At 39.2% G+C, this 22,324-nt stretch overlaps 2 protein-coding genes and 1 long non-coding RNA gene across 4 annotated transcripts in view; 1 reads left to right on the forward strand and 2 right to left on the reverse strand.

Moving 5' to 3' along the window:
• Nucleotides 1-22,324, forward strand: part of LOC311291369 — a 205,932-nt gene that overhangs the window by 37,193 nt on the left and 146,415 nt on the right. The gene's annotated exons all lie outside the window — the stretch shown is intronic.
• On the reverse strand, nt 1,787-22,062 carry gpaa1 (glycosylphosphatidylinositol anchor attachment 1). 2 transcript variants are annotated; one of them, XM_084410329.1, is made up of 14 exons: nt 21,969-22,062; nt 21,741-21,805; nt 20,993-21,099; nt 20,660-20,839; nt 18,040-18,151; nt 17,452-17,599; nt 15,959-16,060; nt 15,379-15,575; nt 11,618-11,814; nt 10,330-10,483; nt 7,448-7,519; nt 6,908-7,104; nt 5,056-5,226; nt 1,787-3,583 (listed from the first exon to the last, which is right to left on the reverse strand). In XM_084410329.1, exons 3-14 carry the CDS (start codon nt 21,064-21,066, stop codon nt 3,340-3,342), a joined length of 1,848 nt encoding a protein of 615 aa, XP_084266455.1. In that variant the 5' UTR covers nt 21,067-21,099; nt 21,741-21,805; nt 21,969-22,062; the 3' UTR covers nt 1,787-3,339. The 2 variants fall into 2 exon arrangements, with proteins under 2 accessions (XP_084266455.1, XP_084266456.1); XM_084410330.1 differs by lacking the exon at nt 21,969-22,062 and adding an exon at nt 21,908-21,957.
• The window catches only part of LOC311291341 (uncharacterized protein), a 32,370-nt gene continuing 32,010 nt past the window's right edge, over nt 21,965-22,324 (reverse strand). The window contains exon 17 of the transcript XR_014627544.1: nt 21,965-22,017. The gene's annotated coding sequence lies outside the window, so the exon portion shown is untranslated. The remainder of the gene's footprint in view (nt 22,018-22,324) is intronic.

Raw genomic sequence — 22,324 nt, forward strand, 5'->3', positions numbered from 1 at the left:
TCACCGAACTGCACCGGCTTGTATTTGAGACAGGCCTTTAATTTAGTGTTGAGATGAGCGTGACAGTAGGAGGTTACCAAATCTGTGTTTGTGTTTAACCGATCAGTTAATGTAAGAATTAGCCTACTATATTTCCGTATGTCTAAAGGGGGTTGCACACCAGACGAGAAGCGCAGCGTCACGTCTTTAAAATTCGAACACATTATTCTCTATGAGTGTACATTCTCAAATCGTCGTTAATGTATATACTGACTTCACCCTGTGCTGCAATATACATTCAGTTTTACACTCATTAGCAGAAATCAGCTGCTTGAATGAAAATTGCTGATGTTATCGGATTTTCGGGTGATATTCTCAATTCATTCAGTTAACGGACGCTCTGAGGTAAAGTGAATTCAGACTGCAGACTAAGCAACAATTGTATTTAACTGTACGGTACAATCATAACATAGTACAGACATGATATTGCTGGCCATAAACTGACAAAGTGTGCGATACCTTGAGTTGTCGTAGACGCGACGCAGCGCGGCGCCTCTCGTATGGTGTGCGACCCCCTTTTAGATTTTTGGCAGCATGAAAAAACGAAATGATGTGACAGCCATGGGCTGAACAATACAAGTTACCGGTAATATCCATCGAGCCTATATGAACTAGTTGCCTGAAACACATCAACATAATGCTTTGAGCATAATGAAGCATAATGTTTTGAGTTTTGACAGTTTTGTAAATTATTCATTTCTAAAACTACTTTTTAATTGTGTGAACAACATTGCACCAGAAATATTCTGTCAACTAGTAGTGAAACAAAAGAGCGGAATAAGAACTAGAGGCACAATAAGTGGAAACTGTATAGCCGCAAAACGTAGAACAACATTTGGTCAGACATCATTTTCAGTAAGAGGCATAAAATTGTGGAACGCCTTACCCATCAGAAATTAAAACATTGACAGAACTCAAGGTTTTTAATACACATTTACAGCAATGGCTGAAACTGAAACAACTCTGTGAACACTGACTGTACAGGATACAACACAATACATACAAGCAAAAAGTTGCATATGTTAGCATGCACAGACATATGCACACTTTTTTTTTTTTTATTGTTAAATGTGTTTAGACTCTGTTTTATAGTGATTCTACATCCATTTAAGCCCCTATCTTATTTCATGTATGGGATGTATTTATTGTATGTATTTTAATAGTTAATTCAATACTCTGTAATTTCTGTTCTAATTTTACAAGCCTAACCAGGGACAGGGGTTGCAAATCATGGCGTTTATAGTCATGGCTATAAACCTGTATGCATGGCATCTACTTTGTATTCTTTATAAAGCAATGTTCTATGCATTTGTCCCTGTCAAATAAACATTAAATAAAAATAAATAAAAAAATAACAAGAAAGAATGAAGGATCCTTCATGGATCGCCGCGATCCTCAACTACAAGTTCATTGGCGAATTCCTCCTCCTCGTCGCTCGTTTGTGTTATTTGTCAATATTATGCAAAGTATCCTTGGGTTCTTGTAAGGCACTATATAAATAAAACATTTGTATTAACTAAAGCTTTTATTAATTAGACTGCTTCAACTTTAACCCTCATACTGTACGTACAGTTTAGTACTGGACATGTGTGTATGTTAGAATAGTTTGTTTAGTGTAGTTAAAGTATTAATTGTATCACACACAATGATGTTGTTAGTTTATGCTCATAAACTGCAGTCAATAATCATGCTAATCACTATTACATGCTCTTAAAAAGGTCTTGGATCGGTATTAGGATATTATTTACGGCCAAGAGAGTAATATCTGTCTACGGTCTGTAGTCGATCTCGCTAAACATTTGCTGGATGAGTGTTGGTAGACCAATTCTGTGAAGAATCCCCAAATCAGTTATTTGATCCAAATGTTTTATTGATCATAAGTAATTATAAATATTTCCCCTTTGGGCTAATATTTTTACCTTACACCTCGTAACACAATTACTAACACATAAAAAAAATAAAAAATAAACAATTATTGATGGCTGGACCGATCAATTCAGAATATCTCCCATCCATCCTTTGCTTCACAAAGCGGTTCATATTCATCACATCAGTTTATTGAAATCACAACTTAGTCCAGTGAATGCTTTCTGATATTTCTCAATTCAAACGGTTGTTTTATTAATATTACCACTTGAGACATGGGAACTTGATTTAAATGTAAATGAACAAATAATTAAGATGCAGTAACTCTGATATTTTGTTTAAAGTAATTTTATTCAACTTTAATAATCAAAAAAATCCATGCCATGTGCATAATGTATTGGAGCATATGAAGACAGTGTTGCCTGGCACACATTAAAGAGGGGGAGAACAATCCTGTTACAAACTCTCTGAGTATCAAACCATATTGATAAAGAGATTCCAGCACCCATGAGTTCAGAACTAGGTAAAACCTTTTCTATAATGAGATAATGGTAACACTTTACAATAAGGTTCATTAGTTAATATTAGTTAACTACATTAGTTAATATGAGCTAACAATGAACTGCACTTAAACAGCATTTATTAATCTTAGTTAATTTTAACATTTACTAATACGTTATTAAAATATTGTTAACATTAGTGAATGCGCTGTGAACTAACATGAACAAACAATGAACAGCTGGATTTTTATTAACATTAACAAAGATGAATAAATACAGTAAAATGTATTGCTCATGGTTAATGTTAGTTAATACATTAATGTTAACTAATGAACCTTATTGTAAAGTGGGTTACACTATTTATTTTAAGGTGTCATTGTTACAGTGTAATCATATATTAGTACTGAGTAATATTAACTAACTACATGTACTTACTATAGGGTTAGGGTAGGATTAGGGTTTGGTTGAGGGTTAGTTGCATGTAATTATGCATAATTTACTGTTATTACTATGGTAAGTACATGTAACATGTAACAAGGACACTGTAAAATAAAGTGTTACCGAGATAATAAATTAACCAATATGTCTACTCTTCTAGTAACAATATTGCCTTTCTTTCCTAATGTTTCTGCATTTGCTTCATTCATTCTGTCCTACTTATGTCCTCATGCCATATTTTGTGAATCGGTTTACAACATTGGGCAATAAATAAACCCCTTTCCCCCAAACACACTCAATACTTGGACCAAAGAACTCTTACCGTTGAAGTCACACCATTAAACACTCTTTATTCGTGCTTTCTCAGCGCCTGACATCCGCCTAGATCTTCCTTCCGCCAACCAATAACAGCAGACAATGCCCACAGATGGACAACAAATCCTTACGATTGGCACAAAGTGGGATTGTCCTGAAGAACCGCTCCATCAGAGGCTGGTTACTTCCAGAAGAGGATGTTCCAGAACATCAGCCAGCAGGGGTAAACAAACAGGGCTAACAGTGGGTACACGAGCGACCCGTAGAGCGCGTGATCCAGAATGCCCTGCGAGATGACCGAGAGGAACAGCATCCAGCCCTCGTTGATGCTGACGGGCGCCTCGATGAGCTCCTGGTAGATGAAGACGCAGTAGAGGATGGTGAAGGCGGGACTGAGCAGCACCATCACCAGAGCACTCAGAGCTCTGACACACACGGAGACACAGCATTAGAGGACAGACACAGGACCAGGAACACAGTAAGAACTCACTAGCTGTGTGATTCGAGACGTATAATTTGGCTATATCTTAGGGTACGTTTACACTACAACGTTATGCTTAAAACGGAGAAGTTTTTCCTTTGAGTTTTCCACATACAGGCGACACCATTATCAAAAATGGCTAAAAACGCTGTATTCTGCTGCCAGGCCAGTAGATGGCGATGAAACACTATAGACTGAACACGTAATACGCATGTGCATGACATCATCATCTTCAGAGATTCACGTTTTTGTAGTTTACACAGAGACAGTTTTCAAAAATGTGCACTTTGAAACCCGTTTTCAAAACTTTGCGTTTTCAGGCTCCCAAAACACTGTTGTCGTGTAAACGAACGGCCAACACACATGAAAAGTTTTACGTTTTTAGTTGAAGACGGTGTCGTGTAAACAGCCCCTAAACTTGTATTAAGAGTATTTTCAGCAGTTATCGGTATCGCTGACCACAGACTGATGAGGCAATGAAATCAACATGTAACGTTAACACTGCAGCCTGTAAGAATGACAGCTAGTGGTGGAAATCGGTACTGCAGTCCAAATTCAAAATATCGGAGAGAGTTGTTTCCCCGCCTCCTCAGACTCGACGCTCACACGGGTTGCCAGATTGAGAACACGCAACAGGAACGAGCGCAATTGACAATGAAAGCTAAGGACACTTACACACTAAGTTGATGAGTTGATTTATCCGCGTTTTAATATGCTCTCGTTAAGTCACTGTGCACAAAGTTGTTATACACAGATGGAAGAGCAGTGAGTGATTTTGTTCTGTCGTTTGTTGCTTGATTAACATTAAAAAACACAGATGGCAGCAGGAATATTAGGCTGCTGTCACTTTAAGAGCGAATGCGAGTATGATCTAATATCAGTGTATTATAGTGGATATATAGTGGATACTCTATATTTTTTGTAACATAATTTTGTGTGAATTTGTCCGCTCAAGTGCAAGAAGACGTGAAAGAGAGCTCAGTTGTCCAAGTAACACAATTAACTCTCTTTTGTGTCTTCTTGCACTTGAATATTTAAATTATCAAGGCTTAAACTTTCGTGACGAAACTGTCCCAAGCGTCCTTCACGTTTGTTCACAACAGCATTGTTAGAAATCATAAAAACGTTACCAGTAAACTGGCAGGTCACATTGTTTCATTTACTCGCCAACGTTTCATGTTTCATTTACATCGCCGAATTTTACTTGAGTTTGGTGATATATGTATATATAACAAGGGAATGTTTTTCAATTTGATGTTCATTATAATGGCCAGTGGGTCTTAGTATAAGCAAAAAAAGATCTGCTTATACTGTCATTTCAACAAATTTAGTCAGATTTCCACCTAAACTGCCTCAGGTTATCATTAGAGCATGCTTGACACATATAAAAGAGTGTTTGCTGAAACTGTTTTGTACTTGGGCATGTGTGGCGTGATGCTGGCGGTGATGGGCACCAGTGTGACGGCCAAGATGAAGCCCAGAGAGAAGTTAATGAGGGCTGTGCAGCCCAACAACGCTGCTAGATAGAGCAAAGCCGTCAGTTTCAGCACTTTCCAGCCCTGCTCTGTTCCCTCTCCAGACAACAACCTGTCACAGACACAAGAAAACACACGATCAGTGTTGGTGAATAAACATCTGACACAGTGGAAATAGCTTTAAGGCCCGGGTATACTTCATTTTCCGTGTTACGCTCAGCTTTCAGAGTAAACTCAACCGTGGATGGAGGAGTTCAACACGTGCGCAGTAATGTTTATTTTCTGTACTCTACCAGACGCCAGAGGGCAGCACTGAGTCACGTCATTTACAGGATATTCGCTCGCAAGGACAGAAGAAGAAAAGTGGCGGATCCGCTGTTGCATGCAAAGTTTAGAACAAGAACCGAAACAAAAACGATGGAGAATGATCTGATGCTTTGTGTTGTTTTGACTAGAGACAGAGCTGCTGTATGACGCAAACAAGCTAAAATAACCCACAACTAAGTTTTTATGAGCTACCGAACCATAAAAACGAGCCTTTAAGGACACAAAAGTGGATCCAGGCAATAAGACGTGAAGGACCAGCAGGAAGAATGGGTTAATTGTGGGATCCTGACACACGTGCAGTAAACATTTTGTCACTGGTAGGTCAAATATCCAAATGTCAGTTTTATGTATTATATTTCTGTAAGATAAGCTATCCTGTCGCCGATTACGTTCCCCTCCAGGGGGCGCAAGTTAGTTCTCAGAGTAATATGACGCGCTCTGTCTGTATCTACCTTTGCGTCCTTAAACGCTCATTTTTTGGGGTCGACAGCTTCTAAAAACGTAGTTCTGGGTATTTTAGCTTGTTTGCTGTAACCCCGTCACAAAGCAGCTTTTAGACATTGTTTTGTTTTTTGTTATAAGGAGGCAGCTTCAGGCAATACAGAGTCACTGGAGAGGGTTGGATTGTTTCCCCAAGGATGGTGTGGTTTTCAGATTATGACGCGTGTCGCTCTGTCTCTATGTGAACGCTAAGCGGACCAGGACTACTTTTGAAGCAAGCGAACTGAACTACAAGTGTGAACACACCCTAAAGCTTTAAAATTAGGACTATATCTGGAGGAATTTGTATAAAATAGTTTGCTATCAAAACGTCTGATGCATACGGCACACTTTTCTGGATGTCGCGATCTGATTGGTTGAATTCTACAGGATGTCCGGGAGAAGTGTGTGTGTGTGTGTCGCATTCTTTATCAGTCCGCCTGGAAACAAATGCCATGACTCAAAACCCCTCGTGGAAGAAGAAAGCCTTGTGTTTACAACCGTGACACTAAACGCTCACCAGGATCAACTAAACGCTGGATTTTCAAAAGTATATGAAGGTTGCGGGTCGCACAACGTTCTTGATTGAACAATTTATTAAATATACGTTATTGTAGGCACATCGACATTATATTGTCACATCCCTAAACATGACGTGGAACAAAACGAACTGTGATTGGTCGCGTTACATGTCAGTCAAACGTCCTCTTGGGCGATCCTTGGCCAAGAAAAGCTGCGATAGACCTTCTGCCGTCAGTCTGAAGCTCTGGCTACGCGAGCCTACTCTGTCTCTTTAGCTCTTTCTGCACTGCTTTTGACTCGGTACATCACAACTGCCACCTAGTGGACTCTTCCGTGTTGACATTCACCTCGCACATGCACTGCTGTATGCGTACCATCCACGTGGACCCTCCTAATGACGAAAACTACATCACGCGGACAGTGAAGTACACTTCGGGCTTTAAGAAGAGTTCGTGTGTGTGTACCGTTGTGTGTTGTGCGGCAGGGCTAGGCCTGCGGTGTAGATGGCAATAGCAGTGAGCACCACAGCTTCAGTTTCAGACACAGGGAAGTGCTCGACTGCGATCTCCTGCAGATGAACAGGGAGCAGGTACAGCGCCAAACCTGTCAGGTGACTGATCACCACTGGGGTCAACACTGACAACACGCCCGGACCCGACGGCTAAAGAGAAACACAGGAAACAAACGTTACGCTACGAGCAACTGGGGATCAATCCCCGAATCTGATATATTAAACATAGCTTTAATGAAAAAGTGAAGGTCAACACCCAGACAGCAACATAGTGTCGGCCCAGATCCGGTGTGTGTATATAATATATATATATAATGTATATATATAATATATGTATATGTATATAATATAATAATATAATAATAATATAATTAGGTGTAATTTTACTTTCTTTGCTTAGATTATCAACATTTAAATTATTTTCATTTCTTTAGGTGTAAAACTAAGTGGGAAACAAATGACTGTGTGTACCTTAAAATAACAGGAGACTTACTCGCTCTGCTTCACTGACTCCATCGACCGCTGCCAGATCCGGCGTTCCCAGATGAACCCAGAGATCCAGCGCCTGAGGGGAAATTAAGGTTTCCAACAAACACATCGTCCTATTCTGGTGAGAAATAGTGTTCGATTCTGATTTGCCCCATTTTTTTTTTTATTCAGAAAAAAATCTTTAACAAAAAGTTGCACCACAATAATTATCACACAAGCAAATTTCCAAACTAGGTGCGGGAAAAAAGGCCCCTTGTCTAATTGTTACTAATGTAGAGGATCATGAAGCCGGCTCACACTGAAGTCCATTACAAACCACGCAGCTTTTGTCAACATGGCAGATCCGCGGGACCAACTTTTGCCCTCGCCCGATCATGTTGATTCCTATTGAAATGACTAGATTTTTGACCGCACCTTTATACAACAAAATACAAAACCAGAAATGCAGAATTTTGGTCAGTATATCTAATTCTGAATGGTTTCTAATAGAGAAAAATAAATTATATCCACACTGATTTGATTGAACTGTACATTCGATTCAATGATTCGTTCATAACTGTTTAATGTTTGTTCACATTGCTGTTTATAAAAAAGTTTAAAAAAAAAAAAGAAAACGTGCCGTTTTCCTGTATTTGAGGGCAGGGTCCCCGCGGATCCTTAAAAAGTCTTAAAGGCCTAAAATTAGATTTTTTAAATTTAAGGCCATAAAAAGTCTTACAAATTATTTAATTTTAAACTTCTTTTTTTTCTCTTGCGAGTGCGAGCTGACATCGCGTTTGTCTCTCATGCTTGCTTTCACTGCGTGATGTGTGCAGTTATAGATGTCCCCAAATGAGTTTTTGTCTTATATTTATATCATATTATGTTGTTATATTAGAATATCACATGAGCAAGAGTGCCGTTTTCCTGTGCACAATTGCAAATGTGCTATTTATTTTATACAACAGTTAAATTAACAATAAAGTTAACATTGTGAGTTACTTTTTGGACACAATATTGTCAATTTTCACTTTATATCGCCGACGAGAATTTCATAATGAAGCCGTAGTCCAACAGACAGCGATGAATTTTTTTTTTTTTACTGAAACCCACGTTTTGAACGAATCATTTTAACGATTCAATGAACAATCACTTGTTTTTCTGAATGAATCAGCCGTTTGAACAAAAATCGGTTGAATAAATGACTCCAATAACTCGCTTAAGACAGTGACTTGCCGCCACCTACTGGTGGTTTTAGTTTCATATTTAAAGTATCCTTTAATTAAAACGTTAAAATTATAAATCATTTCATATTTAAATATTGAATAGCTTTATTTATGCAATTGTAAATGAAGTGTAAACATAGTAGGCTAATGCCAATTTTGATGCCGCTTCTGTGTCACCTCTGCACTGCAAGGATGGATTTTAATTTAAAGGAGTCATAACCTAGTATTACATTGGATACCTACTGCTGTATTATAGTCTTTCAGGCCCTTCTAAAAAAGAAAAGTGGAAAAAAAATAAACACAGACCTACTTTTACCCTTATTTCTGAAGGCATTATTGTCTCGCGAGATCAATGCGATGTTTTGGCGGTCGTGGACGCTCTATATGGCTCTGCACGCCAGTTGAAAGGGTTGTTGGGACAGCGTCATTAAAAATGAATTTCATCCACTGGTCCCTGATAGTTTCGTCCGATTTTGGGAGATAAAACACATTTACATGTTTTTTATGGCAATCAACCACAGAGCAAGTCCGGTGTGCACTCGGTTTCTCCATCTTTCCCGACTGAACTGAATATGAGGGGGAGAGGGGAAGGGCGGGCTTCCTGCTGCGGTGTCCATATATGGTATATCCTACTACCTCATGACGTCAAGAGGGAGCTGAAATCAAAATCTCGTATTTGAGTGGGCGTGCACGCACGCTGGTTTATTTACCCTGAGGTAAACAAACGCTTCACTTTTAAATATCGGCTTCCCGGCCAGTGTATAATCGTTAGTCGATCATAACATACATTGATTCTCGTGGAAAAGTGAAAATTGCAGGTTATGACTCCTTTAATGATTTATTTTGACATTGGTACTGTGTTATTCTAATATAATTTAATTTGAATGTTAGAATTTGACATAAAAAGTGATACCTCTAAATAAGTTTAGAAACAATGTCCATATATAGGTGAAAATGCCCCTGGAAATCAATTTAAGGCGGCAAATATTGCCCCTTAATAAAAATGTTAATTTCGGTCACTACTGTGAACTGACCACTGCATAGAATATAAAAAAATATGAATATCTTCATGAGTCTTCTGTCAACAACAGGCCTAAACCAGCCAGGATACCAGTACAAAAACACAATCAGTAAAATATCATCTAATTATTATCAACAAAACTTTGAAAATATCTAGACATATTTTTGTCAATATTGCGCACCCCTAATGTACGGTATTAATTTTGATTTCTTCAGGTCTTAAAAAGCCTTAAATTTGACTTTAAAAATTGTGCAGATACCCTGGAGGGGCTGTTTACACGTTTTCAACTAAAACGTAAAACTTTTAATGCGTTTTGGCTGTTCGTTTATACGACAACAGTGTTTTGGGAGCCTGAAAACACAAACTTTTGAAGACGGGTTTCAAAGTGCAAGTTTTTGAAAACGGTCTCCGTTTAAACAGCAAAAACGTGAATCTCTGAAGACATGGCATCATGCTCATGCGTATTACGTGTTCAGTCTATAGTGTTTCATCGCCATCTACTGGCTTGGCAGCAGAATACAGTAATGTCGCGTAAACGTACCTATAATGGCAGCTGTCGAAGGGATTTAAGGCTGTTTGGTGTTTTGGTTATTCATTAATAAATAACTAGACCCAGTCCTTACAGACGATTAAAAGCATCGCACAGACTGAAAAGGATACTCGAAGCAGCAAGATGACTGCCAGGAGGCCAAACGCCGGCATATAGTAGCCAATGGAGACAAACCGAGAGAGAGAAGGCAAGAGGTAAAAGAAATATGACTGATGAAGACGCTCCAGGAGATTGTTCAGTTTACGGGCCATTCCCTCCAACAATCTGAGAAGGTGAAAGAGAAGAACAACAAATAAGGATGGATGGTCAGTTTATCTGATTACCCCAATACTGGCTTCAGCCCTGATCCTAAAGTAAGAACAACTGCCATAAAACAGAGTTTGACTGCTTAGCGTGGGCCATGGCTTTTAAAGTAAAATGGTTTTGACATCAATAGTGAGTTTCAAACTAGGGGTGTGCAGGAATATTACATTTTTTGAATATTCGATCTGTAATTATTATTCAAAAAATAAAATATGGTTACACTTTATTTTAAGGTGTCGTTGTTACACTGTAATTATACATCTAAGTACTGAGTAATAATAAGTAACTTCATGTACTTACTATAGGGTTAGGGTAGGATTAGGTTTTGTTTGAGGGTTAGTTGCATGTAATTATGCATAATTTATAGTTATTACTATAGTAACTACATGTAACATATATAACAATGACACTGTAAAATAAAGTGTTACCTAAAATACTATTCGAATTTTACAGTTTGCTTTGTGCTTTTTTTTTGTTATTTATATATATTTTTTGTTTAGGCCTACACATATTGTTTAATGTTTTCAACTGAAAGAAAACCTTAAAGGGATAGTTCACCCAAAAATGAAAATTCTGTCATCATTTACTCACCCTCAAGTTGTTCCAAACCTGTATGAGTTTCTTTGTTCTGCTGAACACAAAGGAAGATATTTGGAAGAATGTTTTAATCAAACAGATCTCGGTCCCCATTGACTTCCATAGTAGGAAAAAATATATACTATGGTAGTCAATGGGGGGACCGAGATCTGTTTGGTTACAAAACATTCTTCCAAATATCTTCCTTTGCATTCAGCAGAACAAAGAAACTCATACAGGTTTGGAACAACTTGAGGGTGCGTAAATGATAACAGAATTTTCATTTTTGGGTGAACTATCCCTTTAAGATATATGGTAAGCTTGTTGTGTATATTGCCTAACCATAGCTTGTTCAGAAATGGTGACAAAAACCAACAAAAAAAACTTAAACTTAAAAAAAAACGTCTTTCTCAATAAACGTCATTGAAATAAATGAATATTCAAATATTAGATTTTTATGAGCCCGAATTTTCTAATTCAATATTTTAGAAAAATGCCCATGCCTAACACAAACCCAACCTGCCAATGGTGGTGGCGTCCATCTTGTAGTGTCTGAAACTGTTGATGCCCCGAATAGAGGCGGCTTCGATGTGGTATTGCAGGAAGAGGCCGTGATCGCCCCACGAGCGTCCACACGCCTGCTTCAACACCATCAGCATCATGGTCTGAGCCGCGTGGGTGTATCCCTCCGCCGTGTCCCAGTCGTTCCTCTGGAGCTGTGGAGACACAAGCAACAGCAATCCTGACGTGTTCAGCAAGCAGTGTCTCGCTAGCCAGTTTACACAAACTCTGGAGAACAGTGAGCGCCTCGCACTGAAATCAATCAATACATTCGTTTGAAAACAAGTCGTTGAGGCTTCGCTGTCGGGAACATTGAGCTTCTGATCCAAACTTCTCCCGAAGCAAACGCAGCCACACATCGCAAACATGATTCTGAGCTGTTCACATATACAGTCAAACCAACAATCATTCAGACACCAGATATCATTTGTGATATTGTTTTACTAGTGTGTGCAGGACACTATAGTTCATTTATGTAAGTGAGGAGAGCAAAATAAAGTAAACTCTGATAAATTATACCCAAAGATTCTTCATACAGTCACTGCCAGTAACATTTATAAAAATTCGGGACCAAAAAGGATTCGGACACTTTGACCTGATCATGTTTTGCTGAAGTGTTTTTTTCTTTAATTGCTAATGCGACCTTTTTACACCACAGACTGAACAAAATGTTTCAGTCTGGTTTCTGTCCTCTTCATAGCACAGAAACAGCACTCCTTAAAATCACTAATGACCTTCTCCTAGCTGCTGACTCTGGTTTACTAGCCATTCTCCAGGCGTGTTCACTAACACACCTCTTAACCGGTTTTATTCATCTCTCAGGCCGCACTCAGTTCATTCAGTTAAAATCATTCACCTCTCATTCAGTCCCTGTCATCACAGGAGTACCCCAGGGCTCTGTCCTGGGGCCCCTGCTGTTCATTATTTATCTTCTCCCCCTTGGTTACATCTTCCGTAAATATCAGATTCACTTCCACTGCTACGCAGATTACACCCAGCTCTATCTTTCAACCAAACCTAATTCAAAACTTCCACCATTTTCCCTTACTAATTGTCTTCTTGACATAAAATCCTGGTTCACTTCAAACTTCCTTAAATTAAATAGCAATAAAACAGAATTGCTTCTTATAGGTACAAGATCGACATTACACAAACTCCATAATTTTTCTATTCCCATTGAAAGCTCCTTCATCTCCCCCTCCCCTCAGGTTAAGAGTCTGGGTGTCATCTTCGATAGCACCCTCTCTTTTCCCTCTCATGTTAATTACCCGGTCTGCTTTCTACCATCTTCAAAACATCAACCGTCTACGTCCTTTCCTCACGCCTCACTCCACTGCCATTCTTGTTCACAGCTTAGTTACCTCTCGTTTAGATTACTGCATTCCCTTTTGTTTGGCCTCCCGCATAAAACCCTCCATAAACTACAACTGGTCCAAAACTCAGCTGCCCGTATTGTCACTCGTACCCCTCTATTCATCACATCACACCCATCTTACAACAGCTCCATTGGCTCCCCATTACTTACCGTATCAACTATAAAATACTTCTCCTCACTTTTAAAGTCATTCATAATCTCACCCCTTCATATCTTTTTGACCTCCTCCATATACCCACACCCGCTCGCACTCTCAGATCCTCTTCTTCCATCCATTTCACTATCCCCCGTGTCCGCCTTGTTACTATGGGGAGCAGAGCTTTCAGCTGCTCTGCTCCTCAGCTCTGGAACTCGCTTCCACCGGACCTCAGTAATACTGATTCCCTCTCACAGTTTAAATCCAAACTCAAAACCCATCTGTTTAGAATAGCTTACTCCCTCTGACCACAAATGCATTGTCTTTTTTAGTTGTACAGTATTTTATTTCATTGTTTTTACATAAATATTAACATAGTTTTGTTGATGATGTATGGCGACTTTGAGTGTCAAGAATATAAATAAAATGCATAATAATAATAATTATTATTCTCGTATTCTTCAGGTGTGAGGATTGATTGCCAGGAGAATAAATGTTGAAATATGTGTTATTTTGTGGGTTTTTTTAGTGATTTTTAAAGAGTAGAGCCTGTGGTCAGGTTAAGGATGGGCAATGAAACCTTAACTGTTTCAGGCAAGTGTATAGTGATAAGGTGCGTCCCAAATCACATACTTGTGCACTATCCTACGCCATTTTGTAGTATAAATAGTGCGAGTAGTGCATGTGTTCACACTGAAAATTCCACCCAAAAAAAGCACTTTAAATACCTAGATGACGCAGCTTTAATTACGTATGGAGGGGGAGGGGCTATCAGACTCTGATGTTGAAAGACAAAATAAACGTATAAAGTTCATACACTGCACGGTTGAGTACATAGTGGATAAGTACATAGTGCGTCGTTTCGGATACAGCTATAATCTCTTTGCTAGTTACATTAGCATATACAAGCGTGCTATTGCTAGCTAACCGTTAACCACAAATATAACTAGGGATGCAAGATATATCGGCCACCATATCGGCATCGGCTGATATATGTTCATCTTTAATGTTATCATTATCGGCCTGATAAGAAAATTTGGCTGATATATTAAAGATAAATAATGGATTATTTCCTTCAGCCGAGACACTTCAGATGTACACTGTTCAACATGATGGTTTTAAATTGCTTGAAATATGATTGGAATCACTTCAAAAAAGAACACACAGGTCAGTGCAACATGTGTCTGTCATATAGGCTACATACAATTATAATGAGAACATCAATATAACTGTGTGTTTGGGACATGGCTTCTACTGTTTATAGCCTCCAACACTGTAACTGTTTCTGTAACTCTCCAAAGCACGTGGATATGAGGCACATGATTGGCTGTCGGTTGCGAAGCATCTAGCCGTAACATTGTAACGCCACATCATAAATTATGAATATAAGTTCTATACAACATAATGACAGTGTAATGTAAAGCCCTATCCGGACGGGACTAGCTTAACATGGAGAGGTGGGGTAAAGTAATAATTACCAGAGCTTCTCTGTGATTTTAGTCCCGCCTGAATGTGCATCTCAGTGATCGTGACGGACAATGTCAGTAAAGATTACAGCGACTTTTACCTTCAGTAAAAAGGTCAGAAAAATGACCTCAGGTAACACTAATCCCGTGCGAATAGACCCGCTGTAAATATGTACGTATATATTTCATAATTTCCTGTTTAAAAGTAGTTTTCCGCGGGTTTTCAAGTATGGAGACGCTTGAAAAAGCATTCAGTTGCGTTCTAGTCGCTGGGACGAGTCTGTGGCAAAACTCAAGTGTTTCACACACACCATTCAGATCAGAGAGAAGATCGACAGCACTTTAGAGGCACGAAACATCTTTTAGCGTTAGGTAATTATTACCAACACAATCCAATCTGAAGTTAATTAATACATCATTCGACCGGACATAACTGTTATATATATATATATATAAATAAATAAATAAAATATTGGTATGTGTTTGCGCACGTGATATCAGGAAGCAGCGTAATACACACATGACGGTATGAGGGTGAAGGCGATGAGTAAATCAAGTTACTCTTCCACTTCTGCTAGTTTTACTGAGATATCTTATCCCGTGTGAATTGGCCATTAATATTACAGACGTCCTGTGGTAAAATTACATCACTCCATCTACCCTGTTAAAGTTAATCTCGTCCGAATAGGGATTAAGACTGTTTAATTTGTAATCTTACTAGGACTTCCCCAGTTTGTCCTACCTTCCCCTGAATGGTGCAGAGCACTCCTAGCTTCTGGCAGAAGGCGTAGAAGAGGTTGGCCAGGTCCAGGTTGGGCAGCTGACCGTTGAGCCCCTCCAGGATCAGGTCCAGGCTGGTGATGACATCACTGCTGAGCTCCAGCGAGAGGGCGGCTTGAATGGACCCCGCGCGGCCCTGCAGGGGCGAGTACTCCATCCCTGAAGCAGAGAGAGAGAGCCGGGACAATGACCACAGACACAGCTGGCCATTCACTCTTTAAAAGCGCTTGAATGAGTGCAGTTGTGAATTTAGTAGGGGTGTGACAAGATCTCGCGAGACTAAAATGGGACGAGATTTCTCGTCGAGTGAGAAGATGATTCGCGATATCACCATATTTCATCCTCCTAAAGTAGAACTGAAATTACATTTATTACAAGATTAAAACATTTCAAAATGGATTTCTATAAAATTCTGTGCAAAAATCTCGTCTCGTTCTCGTGAGATAAGTGTTTCGTCACACCCCTAGAGATAGGGTCATTTTCCCCTAGAGATAGGGTCATTTTTCATGATCTGAATCCAAAATGAAGACGTCTGTTCACACCTGTAATGTTAGTGTGGTGGTATCCTTCCAGCCAGGCCTGCATGCCGATCAGATCGTGCTCGTTCACCAGGAAGATGATGTCTTTGGCCCAGTAAACCTGGCCTTTGGGGAAGAAGTGGATCAGTCAATTATTTAGAAAAGAAGATCAATCTCATTGCAGAACATTGTGATTTTTACACCTAGAGCAAACTTATCAAGAGGCACAGACTCAAATGCTTTATGTAACCTTATAAAACAAACAAAACCTATCTCTCAGAATTCACTTCCATATAGGGAAAACCCACCAAATATATATACATACAGATATACAGATAACAGTCCTAGAACGGTTGCCCAATCAAAGCTTATTAATCACATTTTTAATCATGCAAACTAATTATTGCTGATATTTTGACAATTTTTGGTTTATCAATGCAAACGAAACACATTATCTTGCAGGGTTCGGCCACTTGGTGGCACAATACAATTAGAAACATAAATAGGAACCAGCATTTTTTATCATTTTCTTGATTTATTTTTTGCAGAATTTTAGTACAACTAGTCCAGGGAGATTTTTGGAGACCATATTTAACAAACACATTAAACTTTAAATTCTCCCGGATAATGAATAGTTATGAAATGGCCAAATTCCTTTATATTATATCTTGAACAAAATGCCCAATTTTCAAAATACTGTGTAAGAAGTGATTCATGTAAAAACTGGTGCCGATCAAACACCAGGTGGTGCAATAAATATGATAAACACACCATAATGCTTTAATTCACATTTTTCATTGTCTCTTTTTTTATGCATCACAGAAGTGTGGATATTTTAGGATTGCAGTCATTTTATTCTTGGCACATTTCATGAGATTCTCCAGAGAGTTCAAGCAATTTCTCCAAATAAAGACTTTCAAACTAATCGTTTCATATTAAGCCCCGCCCACTTCCGGTTGCACCCGAATACATATACAGACCCCGCCCACTTTTCCAGCGGTATTGAGATTTGTCGGCCCTGTGTATAGTTGGTATTAAGATGAGCTTCGGTCGATCGGTTCACAAGTGGACGACACTAAACACAGGTGTAAACGGGGTTTAAATGTTTTGAGCTTGTCCACTTCCGACCTAAGTTTGGTTTGAAGATGAAAAACGTACCAAACACAACGTTCTCTCATCATTCCTGATTTCTAACACACACTCACAGCGTTCGGCTGGTCTTGAGACTGTCAGAGCAGAAACTAAAGCTGAAGCGCTCTGTGTGTTTGTCTGTCGTCTACTAGTAAACTAAACACTACATTCACCCGGCCACAGACCCTCCCCTCGAAGAAATCAGGACAGAAGTGGGTGAAAGTGGACAGAAGACGGATTTAAACACCAGGTGTGAATGGGAATGTGTTTCCCTGGTCTACTTGTGATCCGATCCACCCAAACACATCTTAGTAGCGGGTGTAAACTGGTCTGCAGATACCGTCTCCGCTGCACAGCCCTGTGTCCCAGTATAACCAGTGTCTTACTCCTGAAATACTGCGCGAGAGCCAGCAGAAGACCGACCGCCTGGTTGTTGCTGTGTCCAGGACTGCAGGGAGCGCTGATGACCAGAGCCTCTGTGCGAGGAGCTCGAGGAGCTCGCAAGATCCCGTACACATTCGTGCCTCGGACCATCTGAACAAAACACACGGGAAAACAGGATTTACTCAATTATACCTCATTACTGAATCAGATTTACTTCATTCTTCAGACTCTAAACATGAAAGCAATGCCAGTCTCGCCTTTTGTTAAATGCCTATGTATTTAAAAAAAAAACAGTAATAAAATTATTGGTAACACTTTATTTTAATGTGTCCTTGTTACACACATTACATGTATTTACTATAGTAAAAGCTATAAATCAGGCATAATTACATGCAATTAACCCTCCTGATCCTACCCTAACCCTATAGTAAGCACATGTAGTTAATTATTATTACTCAGTACTTAAATCTATAATTACACTGTAACAGGGACACATTAAAATAAAGTGTAACATAATATTCCCCCAAAAACAGCTTACAGTCAGTACAGGTAATTTGCATTATATACGGTTAAAAACGTGATAGACTCACATATCTTTCTTTGTTCTCGTCGGGGAACGGCAGCTTGCGGGAGAAGCTCTGGGTGAACACCTCCAGTCCTCGAGCCTGCATCGTCTTCACCAACCAGTCCACCGGCATCCCACTGCACACACACACACCAGGTACTCCTCACGCACTACACACACTACATCTGCTCTACAGTCCGCATGAAATCAAAAATGGTCAATTCTTGTTTGTTTTTATTATTACAGTATTTATTCTAAATCATTTATATGTCAAGTCAAGTCAAGTATATTTCATAATACAGATTGTATCAAAGCAGCTTCACAGTATTAAATTAAAATAATACAACAAGGTTTGTTTCTAGTGGAATTTATTGATTGATAAAATCTAATTAAATATCCCCAGAATATCCCCAACTGAGCAAGCCAAAGGCAACAGTGGCAAGGAACCGAAAAACTCCATCAAGTGACCTAATGGAGAAAAAAAAACCTTGGGAGAACCCAGGCTCAGTCGGGGGCCAGTTCTCCTCTGGCGTTTATTAACTAGAGGCCGGATTGTAATTTGAACTGTAAGATTAAAAATATTATATGAATGCCTGGCTGAAGAGATGCGACTTTAATCTAGTTTTAAACTGGGAGAGCGAGTCTGAGCAACGAACAGTATCAGGAAGGCTATTCCAGAGTTTTGGAGCTAAATGTGAAAATGCTCTCCCTCCTTTGGTGGTTCTGGATATCCTAGGTATGACCAAAAGCCTTGAATTTAGTGATCTTAAAGAGCGCGATGGATTATAGGGCGATAGAAGATCCGTTAAATAGACTGGAGCTAAGCCGTTTAGGGCTTTATAAGTCAGTAGCAATACCTTGTAATTAATACGGAACTTTATAGGTAACCAATGTAGTGATGATAAAATCGGTGTTATATGATCATATTTTCTTGATCTAGTAAGAACTCTAGCGGCTGCATTTTGGACTAACTGTAGCTTGTTAATTGAGGATGCAGGACAACCGGCTAATAAAGCATTACAGTAATCTAGTCTCAAGGTCATGAATGCATGAACTAACTTTTCTGCATATGTGACCCTGGACCACAAAACAAGTCACATGGGTCAGTTTTTTGAAATTGAGATTCAGAAAGCTGAATAAATAAGCTTTTCTTTGTTAGGATAGGACAATATTTGGCCGATATAAAACTATTACGAAAATCTGGAATCTGAGGGAGCAAAAAATATCTAAACATTGAGAAAATCGCCTTTAAAGTTTTCCATTTATGTTGGCGATTGTGCTGCATTCACTCACAAAAATACATGTTTTATATCTTTAGGGTAGGAAATTTACAAAATATCTTCATGGAACATGATCTTTACTTAATATCCTAATGATTTTTGGCATAAAAGAAAAATCGATAATTTTGACCCATACAATGTATTTTTGGCTATTGCGACTCGTGACTGGTGTTGTGGTCCAGGGTCACATTTATGCACATCATTGTTTTAAATTCATGTTCCTGGTAATCTTGAATCAGAATAACAGCTCATCTCTTCTCTTCTCTGATGATGTGGGCGGGGCTATAACCTGTCACTCACATGAGATCAGCCAATAGCAAACCACAACCATCCAATCAATTCCCGAACGACAAAATCAAGCCCCGCCCACATTTGTTCTTGTTCCAGAAGCGTTTCACTCGGTTATAGTACGTCACAATAGGGGAGAAAAGACTATCGCAACTTTCGTTTCATGGCGACTTTAAAGTGACAATACGTTTACATGCAACAAGGTTATATAAAATAAAAAATAAAAAACCTTTAATATTCTCATAATATCCATTGCAGCATCATTTCTTTACTCACAGTGTCTGAAACAATTCAATAAAGGATCTGGTCTCTCTAAACCAGGGGTGTCAAACTCAGTTCCTGGAGGGCCACTGTCCTGCAGAGTTTAGCTCCAAAAACACCAGCCTGGAAGTTTCTAGTAATACTGAAGACCTTGATTAGCTGGATCAGGTGTGTTTGATTAGGGTTGAAGCTAAACTCTGCAGGGTTGTGGCCCTCCAGGAACTGAGTTTGACACCCCTGCTCTAAACCCTTTCTTTAGAGAGCTTCCTCTGCTCTGATTGGTCAGATGGTCCAGTCTGTTGTGATTGGTCTACGACTCAAAGCTCATATCGGAAGACAAATACCCTTTTGCATTTCTGAATTTCAGCACCAGCTCTTCCTCAGCACTCGGTTTTACCGTATCAATCTCATCAAAGTGGATTTGCTTTGTCAGCAGAAAACAGCGTCTTCTCGTCATGAACAACATGAACCAAACACTTCCAGTCTCAGATAAACTACAGTGTTTGAGGGCGGGGCTAAGAGACGCTGTTCAGCCAATGAAGATCCCAGACTGGCATTATGCAAATGAGCTACAAACCTACATAGGTTGAAGCAGGAAGTGAGACTGGAATTACTGACGATTCGTTTCAGGCAGTTCAGAAACGCTTCTTCCTTTTGAGAGACAATAACTTCATTTATCTGCACTTTGAGCTCTGAAACTTTGCAACCTTTTAAATTCACAAACAGCAATATTACACACTACTTATTACTAAGCATAATTATACAGCAAGCACTCGTGCTGCTCAGACACTGCCATGATTTCCATGATCTACTCACCCTGCCTTTCTCTTGTGAGCGTCGAACTCCTTGGCCGTGGCCAGCGCTCGTTCCCCAGCGGAGAAGCGCTCCTCCACCATGGTGGACCCCATGGCGTTCTCCGACATGTACGTGCGCAGCGTGAAGGGCTCGAACGCCAGGCCCATGAACCACACTATGGCCGCCAGGTAGCACACCATACTGCATAACACAATGTGGAACAGGAAGTGATGACACAGTCAGGTTGAAACAAGGTTAATGAATGCTGTCATTTCAAAGGTGAAACTACACAGAAACAAGCTTTTTACATTCATAATACCATATCTTACATTCGTCTGGCTGGCAAACACCTACCATATGGGTGTGTTGAGGCGGGTCAAGAGGTTGGTCAGGGCTTTTCTGCGGTTCGGGTCGGACAGCAGACCCATGATGATGATCTACTGCTCTTCTTCAACGGACACCTAATGAATGAGAAACAAAACTCTCCATCTTAAAGAATATGGAAACACAATAGCTTTCATTGTAAGTCTTCAACACTTATTATAACAGAAGGTGTTTATTTCCCTATATTGCCCAGGTAAAAGACATCTTCGCATGGTAATGTTTTATAGCGAACATATGTTGAAAGAGGAGATTTAGTTTAATGGACAGAATTCATAAAGGTGTTTAAAACCATTACATTTATCCGTGTTTAAAACCAACACACACAACCACTGCTTGGGAAAACAAGCAAAACGCTGCAGTCCAGTGTTTGTACACAGAGAACCAATGCTTTAAAGTTAACTAAAACATAGATTAATAATAATAATCGTGTTCTGCAGATTTGAGTCATATGTTCTCAGTCTCAGGAGTTTCAGCTCTGTAACTGCACTATAACACGTCCAAATGTTTGTGTAATGCTTACAATAATGTTTTTGAGTTAAGTTATTATTATAACGTATTAATAAATCTATTAAATGGCGATGTCACAATGAATGAAAGCTAACAATGAAACTATGAAACTAAAACACCAGCAGGAGCCATCCACAGCAAATTCAGTGAAATGAGAAGATATAATTGCGATTAAAATGACCAGAATGTTATCATAATTAGGATTAATTACCTGAAGTGTGATTTATTCAGCGTTAATGCTGAACTGCTGTGTGAATGCAGACACTAGCTCATCCCCTGCGAAAACACAATTTAAAAGCCTTCAGAACAATCACAAAATGCGTGATGGCTTTCAGATAAACTAAAGAATATTAACGCTCCTTTATATCGTGTCCTTGCCTTGAAATATCAAACATTACAGTACAGTTTCATCTGCAGCTGCATCAATTCATTTACTCACACTGTTGTTCCGTGTTTCGGCCGGAAGTAATACGGTGCGGACCAACATCCTGTGGCGGGGAGAGAAAACCGGAAGATTCCCGGTTAGTTTTGTTTGTTTATTTTTTCATGTTCCAGTGTCAAAAAGTATCATCATTATTATGGTGCATATAGGTTTAAAAATAATGCCGCCCTTAAAATGAATAAAGTCATCAGAGTATTTAAAACGGCGAAATAAATAAAAGAGGGAATATGAATGATATTGAATATATATTTTACAAATACAAAAATGATACAATGGGCAATTATCCCATTAATTTTAACTTTGAATCTACTTTAAATGGATAGTTCAGCCAAAAATGAAAATTGTTTCATAAT

This window comes from Rutilus rutilus (genome assembly GCF_951802725.1).
Source record: "Rutilus rutilus genome assembly, chromosome: 6".
Taxonomy (NCBI): domain Eukaryota; kingdom Metazoa; phylum Chordata; class Actinopteri; order Cypriniformes; family Leuciscidae; genus Rutilus; species Rutilus rutilus.

Excerpts from the sequence above, each read along its gene's own strand:
- gpaa1 (XM_084410329.1), bottom strand. The coding sequence starts at position 21,066 with ATGGGTCTGCTGTCCGACCCGAACCGCAGAAAAGCCCTGACCAACCTC. Across the intron at positions 11,815-15,378 it reads TCTGCACCATTCAGGGGAAG|CTCCAGAGGAACGACTGGGA; the intron begins GTAGGACAAACT and ends GTGTCTCCACAG. Across the intron at positions 5,227-6,907 it reads CTGCCGCACAACACACAACG|GTTGTTGTCTGGAGAGGGAA; the intron begins GTACACACACAC and ends TGTCTGTGACAG.